Here is a 21935-nt window from a genome sequence, read left to right as displayed (position 1 = left end):
AACTAGGAGAGTTATTGATAGAGAAGGGTCTGAGTGTAATAATATGTAGGCACAATATATTCTTAGGGAAGAGATAAAACTAGGAGAGTTATTGATAGAGAAGGGTCTGGGTGTAATACTATGTAGGCACAATATATTCTCAGAGAAGAGATAAAACTAGGAGAGTTATTGATAGAGAAGGGTCTGAGTGTAATAATATGTAGACAATATATTCTCAGGTAAGAGGTGAAACTAGAAGAGTTATTGATAAAGAAGGGTCTGGGTGTAATACTATGTAAGCACAATATAGTCTCAGGGAAGAGGGGAAACTAGAAGAGTCACTGATAGAGAAGGGTCTGAATGTAATAATATGTAGGCACAATATCACAATATATTCTCAGGTAAGAGGTGAAACTAGAAGAGTCACTGATGGAGAAGGGTCTGAGTGTAATAATATGTAGACAATATATTCTTAGGGAAGAGATAAAACTAGGAGAGTTATTGATAGAGAAGGGTCTGGGTGTAATACTATGTAGGCACAATATATTCTCAGAGAAGAGATAAAACTAGGAGAGTTATTGATAGAGAAGGGTCTGAGTGTAATAATATGTAGGCACAATATATTCTCAGGTAAGAGGTGAAACTAGGAGAGTCACTGATAGAGAAGGGTCTGGATGCACTTGAACTTTGCAGACTAAATAACAGCACCATGTCAGTAGGCCTCTAAGGCCGCATGTATCAGATGAGGCACGGTTTCACAAGACAGGGGTGTAAAACGACCACATTACACAGTGTTAGCGCGGCCTCATGCAGTTCAGTTTAATTGTATCATGTAACTCACCATCGGGATTGTTAGCAGTGGTCAGCAGCACCAGCAGGGAGGTCAGTGAGTCGGGCAAATTGCGAAAATATTGCGACCACTCAACGTCAATCTTAGAATCCTGGGGGGAAAATAGACAAGATGAAAGAAAAGATTAAAAAAACAAAAAGGTCTGTAAAACGCCAAAGAAAATGAATTAAAGAAAAAGAAATGACAGATTGCATCTACATCATTACGGTCAAGGTGAAGGAAGAGCGAGCCCAAGAGCTGACAGTCACGAGAAGAAGAGACAGAAGGGAAGACCAGGTGCTTACATACAGGAGAGCTTAGTCCTGACAACAGAGGAAAGCAGAGAGGTGTCGACCTACACGGAAACAAGAGCAAATTCAGAGAAGCCGGATGTGACACGTTTATGTGCAACAGGAGAACACAACCTGGATACATTAACTTCCAGGAGCTGCAGCCAATCACTAGCATGTACGACAACTGTTGAGGCGATGCGTCACGTGATGTGAGGTTCTTTTAACCTTTATTTTAGGACTTCTGCAGTACAGAGAACGGCCACTACATGGTGTACTGAGCTGTGCCGATTACTTCTGGCCAACGCCAGAGCTGACAACAGCTGATCGGAGTCGATGCCGGGTGTCAGACCCCACACAGCTCACACTGATGACCGAGAAGAAGAAACTTCCTCTCCCTTTTATTAATAAAAGCTTCTAATCTGACTTTGTAAAGGTTAAATAGAAGGTAATTTGGGCTCCGTACCCCAAGTGTCACCGCGACAATATGTCTATGAAGGCACACTGTGCACCAGAATTAGCTTTCATAAGTTATTAACAGGGGTTTCCCACGGTCATTAAATGAGCTCTCCGGAGATAAAAATGTATTTCAATCCACATTCTATAAAAAGCTGTAAAAGCTCCCATCCTTCCTGCCGTTCATATTTGGCTCCTGTGCTCCCCCTCCCTGCCCCATCAAGGGTCTCCTGTGACTCCACATGGCTCCCGCACCTTCCCCTGTGCTCCTTCCCTGCCCCAGCACAGGTCTCCTGTGACTCCACATAGCTCCCGCACCTTCCCCTGTGCTCCCTCCCTGCCCCATCACAGGTCTCCTATGACTCCACATGGCTCCCGCACCTTCCCATGTTTCCTACCTGCAGTGCTGGAGAGTGTGTGTGTGTGTGTGTGTGTGTGTTTATAATAACTAATAACACAGTGAGGGGAGATAAACCGATATCAGAGGCAAAAAGCAGAAATCTGGTTCCTATGAAGAAGAGAGTGCAATAGCAGCAGAGAGCAGTATCAGGAGGGCACATGAAAGGGGAGCATAAGTTTTAGGGTTTTTTGTTTCAACTCGAGGCCGTGAGAATCCAGCAAAACAGTGGTCAGCTGTCAGTTGCTGGGGTCCACAGGCTGATGAGGGGGCTGCAGGCACACAAGAACATGTAAGCGTCCGGCTCAATATTAGTGTAGTTACCTTGGAGTGAGCGAACAGCAGCATGCCGAACATGGTGAAGAGGCAGAGGTGCAGCGCCAGGAGCAGCATCACACTGAGGACAGAGAACCAAGGATCAGACAGAACCCCAGACACACACACACACACACACACACACAGGAGTCCTCGGGGTTTGCAGACTTTTGCAACACAAAGCATCAATGCATCCAACATAAAAAATAAAGTCGTTCAGCACATGGTGTGGAAACCAAAATTATCTTCAGGTTTGTGTACGCAGCACCTATGCAGAGCGATGCGTCTACATACCTCATGTGCTGCGCTCCTTCCCACTGTGCAATCACCTACAAACTCGAGAAGAAAGCGCAGAGCGAGCTGAGGAGTCTGCAGTAACGGAGACGTCCCGAGTCAGGCGGGTCGGGTGTTTTTAGTAAATAAAGTTGCTTGATTTCACCGGCTGTAATCACCAGCGCCAACACCGGGCGACCGAGCCATCACCGGGCTCCAGAACACTGGAGATTACAGGACCCGCTGCAGCGGCCATGTCAGTAGTCTGTGGCCACTGGACGGAGCCCTGAGAACATTCTTCCAGTCGCCAACCGCGGCTCGTCTTTTTATTAGTCAATTTGGCACCATGTTGTGTAAGCGTCGCTCCGCAATGATGAGGTCCGACAGTCTAATAAATAGAGGGGCCGCAGGTGTTGGCAGGAAGGAGGTTCTTGGGGTCCGGCGGCCACGGCTTACTCACCTGGCCCTGCCAATCTCTGCTGGAATCCTTCTCTGTCTGATGCCCAGATAAATGCCCCCCAAACACCCCGCCCACCATCCTACCTGCCCATCTCCGGCAGCGTCCGCTTTATGCATTTTAGAGTCTTTTTCATTAGAGACGAGTTCTGGAGAAGAAAGAATGGTCGCAGGAGCCTCCGGATTCGCACCCCCTTTAAGATAGAAAATCAGTGTTGTGAGGACCAACTAGAGGGTCAGTGGCCAAACTAGGGGGTCTGCAGTTAAACAGCATGATGGAGGGAGACCGCGGCACAAGCAGCCTCCACACTGGAGACAAACCAGCCGAAGTCCTGCTCCACATCCAAACCTAAAGCTCACAAGTCCTCGGGGTAAGAAGGGAAAAAATGGTCACCTCACGGGACATATTAACGTCTGTTTTTCGGACCGTGCACCATTTTGGATGAAAAATGAGCAGTACGTTATAGTGACATTCTCACTATTTGCTTTTTTAACGCAATCTCCCTTTAAGGATGAAGCCGCACCCAAGACACCGGCTCGACCACGCGGACACCTTACCTCCTGACACATGAAGCACAGGGACACCGTCCAATCCGCCAGGGAAATGGCGAGCATCAGGATGTAGCCGAGCAGCCACTTGTTCTTGGTGAACTCCGTCCAGCCGATCAAATAACTCTGAGGAAGAAAGAAACTGCTTCAGAAACTTTTTGGGCTAATGGACGTTACACAAGGTCTCCGGATCCTCGGATGATTCTCAATAATATACTGCAGCATTTACAGTCACCGTCCACTTAGATCCAGGCTTCAGTGGGTTATAAAGGGGAGGAGCAGTGGATGGACACGGCACCGGGAGCCCTCCGAGGGCCACATCACCAATGTAGTAACAGGTCAATGTCAGGAAGGAGGTCCAAAGGCAAGGCTTAAGGAATAGCACAGTGTGGTCTGCAACAGGGAAGGGGTGGCCAAGGACCTGTGCCCGGGGGAAAGGGAAGGAAGGGGTGGCAGGGGACCTGTGCCCCGGGGAAAGGGGAGGAAGGGATGGCCAAGGACCTGTGCCGCAGGGAAAGGGAAGGAAGGTGTGGCCAAGGACCTGTGCCCTGGGGAAAGGGAAGGGATGGCCAAGGACCTGTGCCCCGGGGAAAGGGCAGGAAGGGTTGGCCGGGGACCTGTGCCCCGGGGAAAGGGCAGGAAGGGGTGGCCGGGGACCTGTGCCCCGGGGAAAGGGCAGGAAGGGGTGGCCGGGGACCTGTGCCCCGGGGAGATGGAAAAAAGGGGTGGCCGGGGACCTGTGCCCCGGGGAGATGGAAAAAAGGGGTGGCCGGGGACCTGTGCCCCGGGGAGAGGGAAAAAAGGGGTGGCCGGGGACCTGTGCCCCGGGGAGAGGGAAAAAAGGGGTGGCCAGGGACCTGTGCCCCGGGGAGATGGAAACAAGGGGTGGCCAAGGACCTGTGCCCCAGGGAAAGGGAAGGGATGGCCAAAGACCTGTGCCCCAGGGAATGGAAAGGAAGGGGTGGCCAAGGACCTGTGCCCCGGGGAAAGGGAAGGGATGGCCAAGGACCTGTGCCCCGGGGAAAGGGAAGGGAGGGGTGGCCGGGGACCTGTGCCCCGGGGAAAGGGAAGGAAGGGGTGGCCGGGGACCTGTGCCCCGGGGAAAGGGAAGGAAGGGGTGGCCGGGGACCTGTGCCCCGGGGAAAGGGAAGGAAGGGGTGGCCGTGGACCTGTGCCCCGGGGAGAGGGAAAGAAGTGGTGGCCGGGGACCTGTGCCCCGGGGAAAGGGAAGGAAGGGGTGGCCAGGGACCTGTGCCCTGGGGAGATGGAAAGAAGGGGTGGCCAAGGACCTGTGCCCCGGGGAAAGTGAAGGGATGGCCAAGGACCTGTGCCCCGGGGCATGGAAAAAAAGGGGTGGCCGGGGACCAAGGGAAAGAAGGGGTAACATGGGACCTGTGCCCCAGGTTAAGGAAAGATGAGACCAGGGACCTCAACTATGGAAGAAAAGATCCCTGTGGATCGCCCTCCCAGCCTCTTGTTGCTGACTGCAGTGGGGGTGGGCTCCACCAGTTTTGGGGTCCCGCAGTTTTGGGGCTCCCGCAGTTTGGGGGCTTTTACCTTCACAGAGAGATCTGCAATAAACAGCAGGAAGGTGATGAGCTCCACGCTCTCGGTGAGGCCACACGGAGGCTCCCAGGCAGGTTTGCGATACCGGACATCGGACGTCAGTGTCAGAGACGACGGCGTCTCCACGAAGGCCAACGCCAGATTCACAAAGATCGTCACATTCAGAATCCTACAGAAGACGACAGCCGGTTAAGTTCAGTCCCACCCAAGTCTGTGCCTACAGAGCAGTCATGGAGGATGGGATGTGTCTTCAACGCCCGTCACACCCGCTCATGGAGACTGCTACAGTCAGATTCCTGCCAACCTCAAATGGCTGATAACAGAGGCCAACAGAGTGCTATCCACGATGCAGTACATTTTTACCATCATCAATCTTTCCTTTTTAATACTCAAGTGCGCTCTTGCAGTTTTTGGGCTCCCGCAAAGTGGTCAAGCTAATAATACCCCACTTGCTGACGGTTTCCACTTCCGCAGCATTATGTGCCACGTACACTTACCATTGGCACAGGTCAGAATAATACCATCGATACAACTGCAGGGAGTTCTGGTCGACCCGGTGATCTATGGAGCGATACTGAAAACACAGGAGGGTCAGACTACAGTGAGGATTATAGGCTGTAACCATGGCGATACATTAGGCTAAAGAAGAGCTGCGTACACGAAACAAAGAAAATATTTGCAAATTGCTTCATTTTCCATCTCAGATACATTATACACGTACAACGCTGCGATCAGGAGTCTCCGGCCGTCATCAGATCATCACAATCCACCGACAAGAAAAGCTCACTGTACAGTAACTGTGGGGAAGCCGAGAAGAACCCCGACCTCATGTGTCTGCAGTCACAAGTCTCCAGTGTTCTTTGCTGGAAGATTTTGGTACATAACTACCCCGAGGCAAAACCCGAAATATATCAATACCGGACTATCACACCCAAAGCATCGACATGTCCAGAGCCCGAAGGCAACAAAAAAAATCAGGAGATTCAATTCTACCCGACAGATCATACTAATAACAAACAGCTCAACACCACAACACTCACCATGCATATATTATCCTCCAGAGCTGCACTCACTATTCTGCTGGAGCAGTCACTGTGTACATACATTACTGATCCTGAGTTACATTCTGTATTATACCCCAGAGCTGCACTCGCTATTCTGCTGGTGAAGTCACTGTGTACACACATTACAGATCCTGAGTTACCTTCTGTATTATACCCCAGAGCTGCACTCACTATTCTGCTGGTGAAGTCACTGTGTACACACATTACAGATCCTGAGTTACATCCTGTATTATACCCCAGAGCTGCACTCACTATTCTGCTGGTGCAGTCACTGTTATATACTTTTCATCTCTGAAACTTGCAGAACTGTGAATGCAGCTCTGAATTCTAAGGGCAGACTCTCACAATGCAGTCCTGTGTGACCCTGACCCCTGCAGTGATCGTCTCGCTCTTACCTGGATGGCGTCTTCAATGAACACAACAGCCTGATTCACGTAGAGGTTTTCGTCTTCGTACCCTGGAGAGATAGAAGCACGATGTCAGCGTCATTCCTGCAGATCAGAGCAGCGCTCAGGTTGTTGCAGTGATGACACAGTTTGTAAGATCTGCGTTTGCTGTCAATTAATGAGAACTCGCTGCTTTACATCTAGAGAATACTAATAATACAGATCTACGGTAAATATTTTACAGCAGGGGGTCCCCAAAGTGAAGCGCGCAGCAGCATTATTCATTTTTCAGGAGGGTAATAATTGTTACCACTTTACAAGGGGTCACTTGGGAAATCTATTCCTCCAGAGGGGTACACGGGGGCTTCTACGTTTTCTTCAACTACAATGTGGCCCCTCTGGGTAAGAAAGGTGCAGACCCCTCCTCAACAGCAAACATTGCTACAATTGTATCCGGCGGCTCCATCCTGGAATCCAGACTGATACATTGTAGCGATCGGCACCGGAGACAACGCAGCGCTGCGCCGAATGTGAAGCGGCTGACAACAGCTGGACAATAGAGCGCGCAGGGGTTGTGGAAAGTGCAGGACGGCCTGGATTGCATCACACGGTGTGTCACAGGACTGGTCTGCTGACTTGTAAGGTCTTGTTACATGGCCGCCGGGCGAGTCCCTCGTCGTGTTATGAGGAATAAAGCCGGGTGTAACCTTACAGGACGATGACTCCCATCATTACCAGCCCTCAATGATGGGAGTCATAGCCGGACGCATCATATATAAGGATCTGGAGCATTAGGGAACGGCAGAAAAAGAAAATCCCACAACGGCCCAGAATCGCTCCACACACAGGAAACGTCTCAGCGCAAAACCGAACTGAAAGTGGAATTGTTACCTAAGCGATTGTCCGATCACTCTCAGGCCTCCTCCATGTAGCTGCACAGGAGACACAGACTTGTCTCCCCGTTATCACCTCCGCAGGGGAAGGCAGCCCCCCAGAGTCCCTCCCACCCCTCCCAAAAAGGGAAAAAAATATGAAAAAAAAAAAAAAATTATATATATATATATATATATATATATATATATATATATATATATATATATATATATATATATATATATATATATATATATATCTAATATATAAAGCTGAATGTGTGTGTGTGTGTATGTATGTATGTATGTATGTATGTATGTATGTATGTCCGGGATTGGCATCTGAACCGTAGCAGCTACAGCCACAAAATTTTGCACAGTCACACGTCTGGACCCCGAGAGCGTCATAGGCTATGTTGTGAGGTGAAATTTTAACCCCGCGCTTTCCAATTCACCAAACAATTTTGCCCCTATCTACATAATGGGGAAAAAGTGAAAGGAAAAGTGTTGGAGGCGTCGCAGCTACAGGCACAAAATTTTGCACAGTCACACGTCTGGACCCTGAGAGCGTCAAAGCTATATTGTGAGGTGAAATTTTAACCCCGCGCTTTCCAAGTCACCAAACAATTTTGCCCCTATCTACATAATGGGGAAAAAATGAAAGGAAAAGTGTTGGAGGCAAATTAACAGCTGCCAGATGTGAACAAGGGGGACTTAAAGAATGACAGCGATGGCACCAAAGAGTATATACTGTACAGTTGCTAAGGTGGGGCCCCAACATGGGATAATCACACCACCACGGGGATATGAACACACACACAAAATGCGCCACACACTACCACGTGCTCGAACACATATACCACCCTCAGTGCACATTTCACCACACATACACCAACCTCGCCACATAAAAGTAGAAACACAAAAGTCGCCGCTCAAAACTCGCCACGCGCAAAACTCTCCACATGCAAAACTCGCCACACGTGCAAAACTCGCCACACGCAAAACTTGCACACGCAGAAAAATTGCCACACGCAGAAAAATTGCCACATGCACAAAAGTTGCAACACATGCAAAAGTTGCCTCACACAAAACTTGCACATACTCAAAAGGCACCACACATAAAACTCGCCACGCGCAAAACTCGCCATGCGCAAAACTTGCTGCACACAACTTGCTACACTAACCTGTCACATGCAACTCGACACACAAAAAGTTGCTACACGCATGTCGCCACACAAAACTCATCTCACAAAAGTCCCTACATGCATGTCGCCACACGCAACTCAACACACACAACTTGACACACGAAACTCGCCCTAAAACACACACAAGTCTGGTATCCTTCAAAAATAAAAATCTGATTAATAAGCAGACAAACTACAAGAGCAACAAATGTACCATATAGGAATCCGGCAGCTGTCAGTCACATGACCAGTCTATTATGTGTATGTGTGAGCTAATATATACTGCCAGGGGGTGGGCTTACTGTTGGCTGGGGATTTATCAGGCTGCCATTTTAGCTTACAAATACTGAGGTAAAAATACTGACCAAATAACGTGTGAACGAGGGCTAATACAGGAGGAGATGGCATACAGCTATATACTATATACAGGAGATGACACACAGGTATATACTATTTACAGGGGAGATGACACACAGGTATATACTATATACAGGAGGAGATGACACACAGATATATACTATATACAGGAGAGATGACACACAGGTATATACTATATAGAGGAGGAGATGACATACAGGTACATACTACATACAGGAGGAGATGACATACAGGTATATACTATATACAGGAGGAGATGACACACAGGTATATACTATATACAGGAGCAGATTACCTACAGGTATATAGTATATACAGGAGGAGATGACACAGGTATATGCTATGTATAGGAGGAGATGACATACAGGTATATACTATATACAGGAGATGACACACAGATATATACTATATATAGGTGAGATGACACACAGGTATATACTATATACAGGAGATTACATACAGGTATATCTAATATATAAAGCTGAATGTGTGTATGTATGTATGTGTGTATGTCCGGGATTGGCATCTGTACCGTCGCAGCTACAGCCACAAAATTTTGCACAGTCACACGTCTGGACCCCGAGAGCGTCATAGGCTATGTTGTGAGGTGAAATTTTAACCCCGCGCGTTCCAATTCACCAAACAATTTTGCTCCTATCTACATAATGGGGAAAAAGTGAAGGGAAAAGTGTTGGAGGAAAATTGACAGCTGCCAGATGTGAACAATGAGGACTTAAAGAATGAGAGCGATGGCGACAAAGAGTATATACCGTACAGTTGCTAAGGTGGGGCCCCGACATGGGATACTCACCACACACGGGGATATGAACACAAACACAAAATGCGCCACACACTACCACGTGCTTGAACACATATACCACCCTCAGCACACATTTCACCACACACACACACCAACCTCGCCACATAAAAGTCGAAACACAAAAGTCACCACTCAAAACTCGCTACATGCAAAACTCGCCATATGCAAAACTAGGCTCACGCAAAACTCGCCACACGTGCAAAACTCACCTCATGGAAAACTCACCTCATGCAAAACTTGCACACACAGAAAAATTGCCACATGTACAAAAGTTGCACCACATGCAAAAGTTGCCTCACACAAAACTTGCACATACTCAAAATGCACCACACATAAAACTCGCCACGCGCAAAACTCGCCATGCACAAATCTTGCTGCACACAACTTGCTACACTAACCTGTCACATGCAACTCAACACACAAAATGTTGCTACACGCATGTCGCCACACAAAACTCATCTCACAAAAGTCGCTACATGCATGTCGCCACACGCAACTCAACACACACAACTTGACACATAAAACTCGCCCTAAAACACACACAAGTCTGGTATTGTCCTTCAAAAATAAAAATCTGATTAATAAGCAAACTACAAGAGCAACAAATGTACCATATAGGAAATACGGCAGCTGTCAGTCACATGACCTGTCTATTATGTGTATGTGTGAGCTAATATATACTGCCAGGGGGGAGGGCTTCCTGTTGGCTGGGGATTTATCAGGCTGCCAATAGCAACCAATCACAGCTCAGCTTCTATTTTGCTACAGTTAATTAACCTGAGCTCTGATTGGTTAATATAGGCAACAAAGACATTCTCAGTATAACAAAGCTAATATATGTTGTGAAATGCTTCTATTTGCTTAGTTTTTGCCTTTTAATAATTACATTTCTATCTATTTGTTTTGTGGTTTTTGTGTGCAGAATAAATTTTTGTTAACACATTCTATTTTGCTAACAGCAGTCATTAACCCGGGCGAAGCCGGGTAGTACAGCTAGTATATATATATATATATATATATATATATATATATATATATATATATATATATATATATATATATATATACAAATAATAATAATAATAAAATATATATATAATAAATTATAGCAAATAAATCAAACCATCACAGCTCTGCGTATCCCAACACGGCACCAGTAAATTCTACAGCCCTCAATCAGCTCCATCAACCGAAAAATAAGAGGGTGTAAATTCTACAGCCCTCAATCAGCTCCATCAACCGAAAAATAAGAGGGTTCAGGTCTCGGAAAGTGGTGACACGGAAACATTTTTAAAAAAATAAATAAATAAATAAAATTCGGATTTTTTTTTAACCACTAACGCAACAAAGTGCAGACGTCCTGAGTCTCTGTAAATCGCAGTGAGCGCGAGAATCAGGAATCAAAGGCAGATTTTTACTGCAGAATGAAACCACCACCCTCCCAAAAAAATAAAATATAAAAAGTTGCCTTTTTTCCCCATTTTTCAGCACATTTTATGATAACATGGACGGCGTCATGTCCCAACTACAGCGCATCCACGGCGGACAACGGAAAAAAAATACCGAGACAGGAAGGGGTTAAAAAACAACCAAAAAAAACCAAGAGTCAGTGAAAAAGGACTTATTATGGGGTGCTTCTTATTATGGGGTGCTTCTTATTATGGGGCGGCTATTTATTATGGGGGAACTTCTTATTATGGGGGAACTTCTTATTATGGGGGAACTTCTTATTATGGGGGGCTTCTTATTATGGGTGGCTTCTTATTATGGGGGGCTTCTTATTATGGGGGACTTCTTATTATGGGGGAACTTCTTATTATGAGGGAACTTATTATGGTGGGCTTCTTATTATGGGGCGTCTATTTATTATGGGGGGCTTATGAGGCAGCTTCTTATTATGGAACGGCTTCTTATTATGGGGGGCTTATTATGGGGGGCTTCTTAGTATAAGGGGCACTTCTTATTATGGGGCGGCTTCTTATTATGGGGGGCTTCTTATTATGGGGGGCTTCTTATTATGGGGGGCTTCTTAGTATGAGGGGCGCTTCTTATTATGGGGGGGCTTATTATGAGGGGCGCTTCTTATTATGGGGCGGCTTATTATGAGGGGCGCTTCTTATTATGGGGCGGCTTCTTATAATGGAGGGATTCTTATTATGGGGGGCTTCTTATTATGAGGCGGCTTATTATGAGGGGCGCTTCTTATTATGAGGGGCGCTTCTTATTATGGGGGGATTCTTATTATGGGGGGGCTTCTTATTATGGGGGCCATATGGGCACACATGACAGGGGGACATTACCGGCTAGGAAGCATCTGAACGTCTCACCACTGGGCTCCTCCTGTCCGGGGCCCCTCGCCTCTCCTCGCCCCGGGGGCCCCTCTACCGAGGGTGCAGTGGAGGAGTAGAAGCCGCTCCGGGGCGGCCTCTCCTGGGCGCTGAAGTCCGGGTCCACGCACCAGCTCCTCTCCACAGAAGCCAGGAGAGGCTCCGACTCCATCCCGACCGCCCAACTACCACTAATCTTTAAAACTACAAACTAACCCCTGAGTGAACATCCAGCCTGTCAGTAACACGGAACATGAGACCAGCGCGGTGCATGCCGGGGCTTGTAGTCAAACCTCTCCTAGCGGCGCCTCAGTGCTTCCCGAATTAGAGCTTCCTCGGAACTACATTTCCCAAAGGATTGTTGTTGTTTTGAATCCGCTAAACTTTATTTACAATTTTTTTTACATTTTTATAAAGCTGTATAGAAAAAACACTAGCCCTTAATAAAGTTCTTGTGATTAAAGTTATACACAGAGTGTTTGCCATAAATTATATTTTTGCGCTCTCGTTTTTTTCCTCCTCATTTTTGGTCAATTCTTTTTTATTTTTCAGTTGATGGCTTGTCCTTTGCGCCCCGAGCTGTGGTTTTTATTGATACCATTTTGGGGTACATATGACATTTTAGGGAGTCAAAAAACTCCAATTCTGACTTTATAAATTTTGACTGGTGTTTTACGTACGCCGCCTTATACCTGGACGGATCGGGCCATTATACAAACAACAATAACAAATATTCTCATCTATTTTATTTATTTGGAAGAGGTGTAAGGTTTAGGCTTTTATATTTTATAATTGCCTAACTTTTTTTTCTTGTTTTTCCTTTTTTTCCCCTCACAGGGATCTTCACTGTCATTTGATCGCTTGATGCCTCGTTCTGTATCCTGCAATATTTCGGGTAACACCAGTAAAATTACTATATTTATAGGACTCCTGTAACCAAATCAGAAGTGTTCAGTCTTTGCTCTTATTTTATTTCCGCTGTCCCTGAGTTTTCTGTTTTTTTCTGTGTAAATCAGGACGTTCCATAGATTTGGACCTTTCATTTACTGCAAATTTTGGCTAAGGAGGCGTGGCTAAAGACCCGCCCCTGAGGATCCCTTTCCCTTGTAAATACCAAGGAAAATCAGCACTAAATAAAAATAATACACATTGTTTTTAAAAAAATTTCACTAAGTTTGGCACCTAGTTGGCATTTTTCTATAGTGTGGTCACCAATATCAATTATGATATATTTTTATATTAGGATTCTTTTGTATATGTTCCTGTCATAAACTCGCGTACTACATTGTTTTAATTGATATTAAATAAGTTTATTAATTTTATTATGCCACTTCACTTTAATAAAGGCTATTTATATTGATATATTGTGTGGATACACTCTTTTGGCTGGTCATGTTTCTATTTGTTGTGGTTGGTTCTCCATCCTAGTGTTTAGTCACTACCTTTTCACAGTACACCCCCATTATGATGGTTTAAATAAATAGATATATATATTAATAATAATATTTTTCTATTATTTGGTTGGTGATCTGTGTTTCTAAAACCTAAATAGTTCTTGCATAATTTGGAGGTGTTCTTTGGGTCATTGTCCTGTTGTAGGATGAAATTGGCTCCAATCAGGCGCTGTCCACAGGGTATGGCATGGCGTTGCAAAATGGAGTTATACCCTTCCTTATTCAAAATCCCTTTTACAAATCTCCCACTTTACCAGCACCGAAGCAACCCCAGACCATCAGATTACCTCCACCATGCTTGACAGATGGCGTCCGGCACACTTCCAGCATCTTTTCAGTTGTCCTGCGTCTCACAAATGTTCTTCTGTGTCATCCAAACTCCTCAAACTTGGATTCGTCTGTCCATAACACTTTTTTCCAATCTTCCTCTGACCAATGTCTCTGTTCTTTTGCCCATATTAATATTTTCCTTTTATTAGCCAGTCTCAGATATGGCTTTTTCTTTGCCACTCTGCCCTGAAGGCAATCATCCCGGAGTCGCCTCTTCTCTGTAGACGTTGACACTGGCGTTTTGCGTGTACTATTTAATGAAGCTGCCAGTTGAGGACCTGTGAGGCGTCAATTTCTCAAACTACAGGCTCTAATGTACTTGTCTTGTTGCTCAGTTGTGCAGCGGGGCCTCCCACTTCTCTTTCTACTCTGGTTAGAGCCTGTTTGTGCTCTCCTCTGAAGGGAGTAGTACACACCGTTGTAGGAAATCTTCAGTTTCTTGGCAATTTCTCTCATGGAATAGCCTTCATTTCTAAGAACGAGAATAGACTGTCGAGTTTCACATGAAAGTTCATTTTTCTGGCCATTTTGAGAGCTTAATGGAACCAACAAATGTAATGCTCCAGATTCTCAACTAGCTGAAAGCAAGGTTAGGTTTATAGGTTCTCTAATCAGTCAAACTGTTTTCAGCTGTGCTAACATACTTGCACAAGGGTTTTCAAGGGTATTCTAACCATCCATTAGCCTTCTTACATAGTTAGCAAATACAAAGTACCATAAGAACACTGGAGTGATGGTTGTTGGAAATGGGCCTCTATACACTTATGAAGATATTGCATTACAAACCAGATGTTTGCAACTAGAATAGTCATTTAGCACATTAACAATGTATAGAGAAGAAGATCGATACGATCAGTGAAAGCTTTGGCCCACAGCGCCCACTGCCCCTCTTAGCTGCTCACCCCTGCTCCTCCAAAACCAGCTTCTCCACCATGACAGAAGATCAGCTCTCCACCCTCCTGTCGAGATCACACCTCACCACCTGCACGCTCGACCCCCTCCCATCTCACCTCATCCCTAACCTTTCCACGGTCTTCATCCCAACCCTAACGCACCTCTTCAACCTCTCACTCACAACAGGTGTCTTCCCCTCATCCTTCAAACATGCCAAGATCACACCCATCCTCAAAAAGCCCTCCCTCGACCCATCCTCTGTGTCTAGCTATCGCCCGATATCTCTTCTTCCTTATGCCTCCAAATTGCTGGAGCAACACATCCATCTTGAACTGTCCTCTCACCTCTCCTCCTGCTCCCTCTTTGATCGATTACAATCTGGCTTCCGTTCCCATCACTCAACTGAAACTGCCCTAACTAAAGTCACCAATGACCTACTAACTGCCAGGAACAAGCGACACTACTCTGTCCTCCTTCTCCTGGACCTGTCTTCTGCCTTTGACACTGTGGACCACTCCCTTCTGCTACAAATCCTCTCATCTCTTGGCATCACAGACTTGGCCCTTTCCTGGATCTCATCATATCTGACAGATCGGACATTCATTGTCTCCCTCCGCCACACCACCTCCTCACCTCGCCCCTTGTCAGTCGGTGTTCCTCAAGGCTCTGTTCTAGGACCCCTACTCTTCTCCATCTACACCTTCGGTCTGGGACAGCTCATAGAATCCCACGGTATGCAGTACCATCTCTATGCTGATGACACGCAGATCTACCTATCCGGACCTGACCTCACCTCCTTACTTACCAAAATCCCGCACTGTCTGTCTGCTATTTCAGCCTTCTTTTCTGCTCGCTTTCTACAACTGAACATGGACAAAACAGAATTCATCATCTTTCCCCCATCTCACTCTACCCCTCCACCAGACCTATCCATCAATGTCAATGGCTGCTCACTTTCCCCAGTCCCACACGCCCGGTGCCTCGGGGTGATCCTCGACTCTGCCCTCTCTTTCAAGCCACATATCCAAGCCCTTGCCTCCTCCTGCCGCCTCAAACTCAAAAACATTTCCCGGATCCGCGCATTCCTTGACCGTGACACCACAAAAACACTAGTGCATGCCCTTATCATCTCCCGCCTCGACTACTGCAACCTCCTACTCTCTGGACTCCCCTCTAGCACTCTGGCACCACTCCAATCCATCCTACACTCTGATGCTCGACTAATATACCTGTCTCCCCGCTATTCCCCAGCCTCTCCCCTATGCCAAGCCCTTCACTGGCTTCCTATTGCCCAGAGACTCCAGTTCAAAACCCTCACAATGACCTACAAAGCCATCCACAACCTATCTCCTCCATACATCTGTGACATGATCAACCGGTACCTACCAACACGCAACCTCCGATCCTCTCAAGACCTCCTTCTCTACTCCCCTCTCATCTCTTCTTCCCACAACCGCATCGAAGACTTCTCCCGTGCTTCCCCCATACTCTGGAACTCTCTACCCTAGCACATCAGACTCTCGCCTACCATAGAAACTTTCAAAAAGAACCTGAAGACTCACCTCTTCCGACAAGCCTACAGCCTGCAGTGATCCTGAACCTACTGAACCGCCGCACAACCAGCTCTGCCCTCTCCTAGTGTATTATCACCCATCCCCTGCAGATTGTGAGCCCTCGCTGGCAGGGTCCTCCCTCCTTATGTACCCGTGTGCCTTGTTTTTTTTTGCTCATGTCTAATGTATTTGTCTATATTTGCCCCGTATTTCACATGTAAAGCGCCATGGAATAAATGGCGCTATAAAAATGAATAATAATAAATAATAATAATAATAATAGAGTGTATTTCTGAATCATTTAATGTTAGCTTCATTGGAAAAAACTGTGCTTTACTTTCAAAAATAAAGAAATATCTAAGTGACCCTAAACTTTTGAACGGTAGTGTATATTTCCCTGCACATTACTGACTGTAGAACGAGGTAACTGAGACATCCATGAGCGAGCTCGTTCTGGTACAATGTTGGTCACTATTATCTGTCTTTTATGAGCTCCTCTCAGCCAATGTATGACCGTCCACCGCTGGATCAGAACGGGCTCACTGATGGAGGTCTCATCTGATAAATGACCACCACTGGATCAGAACGAGCTCACTGATCGAGGCCTCATCTGATAGATGACCACTACTGGATCGGAATGGGTTCACTGATGGAGGTCTCATCTGATAGATGACCACTACTGGATGGGAATGGGTTCACTGATGGAGGTCTCATCTGATAAATGACCACCACTGGATCAGAACGAGCTCACTGATGGAGGTCTCATCTGATAGATGACCACCACTGGATCAGAACGAGCTCACTGATGGAGGGTCTCATCTCATAGATGACCACCACTGGATCAGAACAAGCTCACTGATGGATGTCTCATCTGATAGATGACCACCATTGGATCAGAACAAGCTCATTGATGGAGGTCTCATCTGATAGATGACCACCACTGGATCAGAACGAGCTCACTGATGGAGGTCTCATCTGATAGATGACCACCATTGGATCAGAACAAGCTCATTGATGGAGGTCTCATCTGATAGATGACCACTACTGGATCGGAACGGGCTTACTAATGGAGGTCTCATCTGATAGATGACCACTACTGGATCAGAACAAGCTCATTGATGGAGGTCTCATCTGATAGCTGACCACTACTGGATCAGAATGAGCTCACTGATGGAGGTCTTATCTGATAGATGACCACCACTGGATCAGAACGAGCTCACTGATAGAGGTCTCATCTGATAGATGACCACCACTGCATCAGAACAAGCTCATTGATGGAGGTCTCATCTGATAGATGAGCACTACTGGATCAGAACGGGCTCACTGATGGAGGTCTCATCTGATAGATGACCACTACTGGATCAGAACGAGCTCACTGATGGTGGTCTCATCTGAGAGATGACCACCACTGGATCAGAACGGGGTCACTGATAGAGGTCTCAGTTATTTCATTCTGCAGCCAGCAAGGTGCACGGAGACAAAAAGGGTGTAAAAGCCAGAGGTTTTCATCTCCTTTAAAGGAAAGGCGGACAAGTTGCTGACCGATGGGAATTTGAACACTGGTACCCCCACCAAGGTGAAGATTGGGGCTCTGTAGATTGGAGCAGAGGTCGAGCACTTCCATCCGTGCCAAGAACTGTTATGTTACCACTGCTTATTATTCTGCCCTGCTGTGGTGGGACTGGGTATTACCACATTTATGGACAGAGGCCTGTAAAACGTTGTCACGAATCCTGTTATGAGCTGGTGGTTTAGGAGCAACAAGGGACGTGCTCTGGAGGAGGTGGTACCTGTACTGACCGCAGTTCCTGAGCTTAACACAACACTAGAAGTAGCCGTGGGATGTTCCTGTCACTCCCTAGACACCTCGTCACAGCCGGAGGACTAACTACCCCTAAAGATAGAAACAGGAAAGCTATCTTGCCTCAGAGAAAATTCCCAAAGGATAGGAAAGCCCCCCACAAATATTGACTGTGAGTGGAGAGGGAAATGACATACGCAGAATGAAACCAGGATGTAGCAAAGGAGGCCAGTCTAGCTAGATAGATAGAACAGGACAGAATACTGTGCGGTCAGTATTAAAAACTAGAAAAATCCACCACAGAGTTTACAAAAATCTCCATACCTGACTAAAGGTGTGGAGGGTAAATCTGCTTCCCAGAGCTTCCAGCTTAACTGAATAAATCCATACTGACAAGCTGGACTAGAAAAAACATAGAAAGTGCAGAAAGATTAAGTCCTCAACAAGTGGACTGCAAAAGAACAAAGCAAGGACTTATCTTTGCTGAACTGGTAAGAATATCAGGGAAATCCAAGCAGAGATGTGAATCCAACCAGGAACCATTGACAACTGGCACAGGCTGAAAGATAGAACCAGGCTAAATAGCCGAGCCAGAAAGACAATCAGTGGAAGCAGCTGCTGACTACTAAATCCAAGGAGCAGCAGTACCACTTAAAACCACCGGAGGGAGCCCAAGAGCAGAACTCACAAAAGTGCCACTTACAACCACCGGAGGGAGCCCAAGAGCGGAATTCACAACAGTACCCCCCCCCCCCCCTTGAGGAGGGGTCACCGAACCCTCACCAGAGCCCCCAGGCTGATCAGGGCGAGCCAAGTGAAAAGCACGAACCAAATCGGCGGCATGGACATCGGAGGCAACAACCCAAGAATTATCCTCCTGGCCATAACCCTTCCACTTGACAAGATACTGAAGCCTCCGCCTCGAAAAACGAGAATCCAAAATTTTCTCCACCACATATTCCAACTCCCCATCAACCAACACCGGGGCAGGAGGATCAACAGAGGGAACAACGGGCACCACATATCTCCGCAACAAAGATCTATGGAAAACATTATGGATGGCAAAAGAGGCTGGAAGGGCCAAACGAACAGATACCGGATTGATAGTCTCAGAAATCTTATAAGGACCAATAAACCGAGGCTTGAACTTAGGGGAAGAAACCTTCATAGGAACATGACGAGAAGATAACCAGACTAAATCCCCCACCCGAAGCCGGGGACCAACACGCCGACGGCGGTTAGCAAAACGTTGAGCCTTTTCCTGAGACAACGTCAAATTGTCTACCACATGAGTCCAAATCTGCTGTAACCTGTCCATTACAGAATCCACACCAGGACAATCAGAAGGCTAAACCTGCCCCGAAGAAAAATGAGGATGAAAACCACAATTACAAAAGAAAGGCGAAACCAAAGTAGCCGAACTAGCCCGATTATTAAGGGCAAACTCGGCCAACGGCAAGAAAGCCACCCAATCATCCTGGTCAGCAGACACAAAGCATCTCAAATAGGTTTCCAAGGTCTGATTAGTTCGCTCAGTTTGGCCATTTGTCTGAGGATGAAACGCCGAAGAAAAAGACAAATCAATGTCCATCCTAGCACAAAAGGCCCGCCAAAACCTAGAAACAAACTGGGAACCTCTGTCAGACACAATATTCTCCGGAATGCCATGCAAACGAACCACATGCTGAAAAAACAATGGAACCAAATCAGAGGAGGAAGGCAATTTAGGCAAAGGTACCAAATGGACCATTTTAGAGAACCGGTCACAAACCACCCAGATAACAGACACAGGAAGATCCGAAATAAAATCCATGGAAATATGCGTCCAGGGCCTCTCAGGGACCGGCAAAGGCAAAAGCAACCCACTAGCACGGGAACAACAAGGCTTGGCCCGGGCACAAGTCCCACAGGACTGCACAAAAGAACGCACATCCCGCGACAAGGAAGGCCACCAAAAGGACCTAGCAACCAAATCTCTGGTACCAAAAATCCCAGGATGACCAGCCAACACCGAACAATGAACCTCAGAAATTACCTTACTTGTCCATCTATCAGGAACAAACAGCTTCCCCACAGGACAGCGGTCAGGTTTATCAGCCTGAAATTCCTGAAGCACCCGCCGTAAATCAGGGGAGATGGCAGAAAGAATCACCCCCTCCCTAAGAATGCCAACCAGCTCAAGGAATCCAAGAGAATCAGGCAAAAAACTCCTAGAGAGGGCATCAGCCTTAACATTCTTAGATCCCGGAAGATACGAGACCACAAAATCAAAACGGGAGAAAAACAGGGACCATCGAGCCTGTCTAGGGTTCAGCCGCTTGGCCGACTCGAGGTAAATCAGATTCTTATGATCGGTCAAGACCACAACGCGGTGCTTGGCTCCCTCAAGCCAATGTCGCCACTCCTCAAATGCCCACTTCATGGCCAATAACTCCCGATTGCCGACATCATAATTGCGCTCCGCAGGCGAAAACGTTCTGGAAAAAAAAGCACACGGTTTCATCAAAGAACCATCAGAACTCCTCTGAGACAAAACGGCCCCTGCCCCAATCTCAGAAGCGTCAACCTCAACCTGAAAAGGAAGAGAAACATCCGGCTGACACAACACAGGGGCAGAAGTAAATCGGCGTTTAAGCTCCTGAAAGGCCTCAAGAGCCGCAGAGGACCAATTCGTCACATCAGCGCCTTTCTTTGTCAAATCGGTCAGGGGCTTAACCACACTGGAAAAGTTGGCAATGAAACGGCGATAAAAATTAGCAAAGCCCAAAAATTTCTGAAGACTCTTTACAGATGTGGGTTGAATCCAGTCATGAATGGCTTGGACCTTAACAGGATCCATTTCTATAGACGAGGGAGAAAAAATAAAACCCAAAAAAGAGACCTTCTGAACTCCAAATAGGCACTTAGACCCCTTCACAAATAAAGCATTATCACGAAGGATCTGGAATACCAACCTGACCTGCTTCACATGAGACTCCCAATCATCGGAAAAAATCAAAATATCATCCAAATACACAATCATGAATTTATCAAGATAATTGCGGAAAATATCATGCATGAAGGACTGAAATACAGAAGGAGCATTAGAGAGCCCGAAAGGCATCACAAGGTATTCAAAATGGCCTTCGGGCGTATTAAATGCAGTTTTCCATTCGTCACCCTGTTTAATACGAACAAGATTATATGCCCCTCGAAGGTCAATCTTAGTAAACCAACTAGCCCCCTTGATCCGAGCAAACAAATCAGAAAGCAAAGGTAAAGGGTATTGGAATTTGACCATGATCTTATTAAGAAGGCAATAATCAATACAGGTTCTCAAGGAGCCATCCTTCTTGGCAACAAAAAAGAATCCCGCTCCCAATGGTGAGGAAGACGGCCGAATATGCCCCTTCTCCAAAGACTCCTTAACATAACTCCGCATGGCGGCATGCTCTGGCACAGACAGATTGAAAAGTCGGCCCTTAGGGAACTTACAGCCAGGAATCAAGTTAATAGCACAATGACAGTCCCTGTGTGGAGGAAGGGAACTGGACTTGGGCTCATCAAATACATCCTGGAAATCTGACAAAAACTCAGGAACTTCAGAAGAGGGGGAAGAGGAAATTGACATCAAAGGAACGTCACTATGTACCCCTTGACAACCCCAACTAGTCACAGACATAGATTTCCAATCCAGCACAGGATTATGTCCCTGTAACCATGGAAAACCCAGTACAACAACATCATGCAAATTATGCAACACCAGAAAACGGCAATCTTCCT

At 46.5% G+C, this 21935-nt stretch overlaps 1 protein-coding gene across 3 annotated transcripts in view; it reads right to left on the bottom strand.

Annotated features, from left to right (window-relative positions):
• The window catches only part of TPCN2 (two pore segment channel 2), a 47000-nt gene extending 34543 nt beyond the window's left edge, over positions 1-12457 (bottom strand). The window contains exons 1-8 of one of the 3 annotated variants that reach the window (XM_077286948.1): positions 12358-12457; positions 6570-6631; positions 5608-5684; positions 5102-5279; positions 3554-3670; positions 3083-3189; positions 2276-2348; positions 821-920 (exon numbers count right to left, since the gene is read on the bottom strand). In XM_077286948.1, the coding sequence (XP_077143063.1) occupies positions 821-920; positions 2276-2348; positions 3083-3189; positions 3554-3610 (337 nt within the window). In that variant the 5' untranslated portion in view covers positions 3611-3670; positions 5102-5279; positions 5608-5684; positions 6570-6631; positions 12358-12457. The other 2 variants (XM_077286946.1, XM_077286947.1) reach the window with 2 other exon arrangements.
• Positions 12458-21935: the final 9478 nt, after the last annotated feature.

Source organism: Ranitomeya variabilis, chromosome 2 (assembly GCF_051348905.1).
Source record: "Ranitomeya variabilis isolate aRanVar5 chromosome 2, aRanVar5.hap1, whole genome shotgun sequence".
NCBI lineage: Eukaryota > Metazoa > Chordata > Amphibia > Anura > Dendrobatidae > Ranitomeya > Ranitomeya variabilis.
Note: the sequence above shows the minus strand (reverse complement) of the source record. Positions and strands in the feature narration are given on the sequence as shown.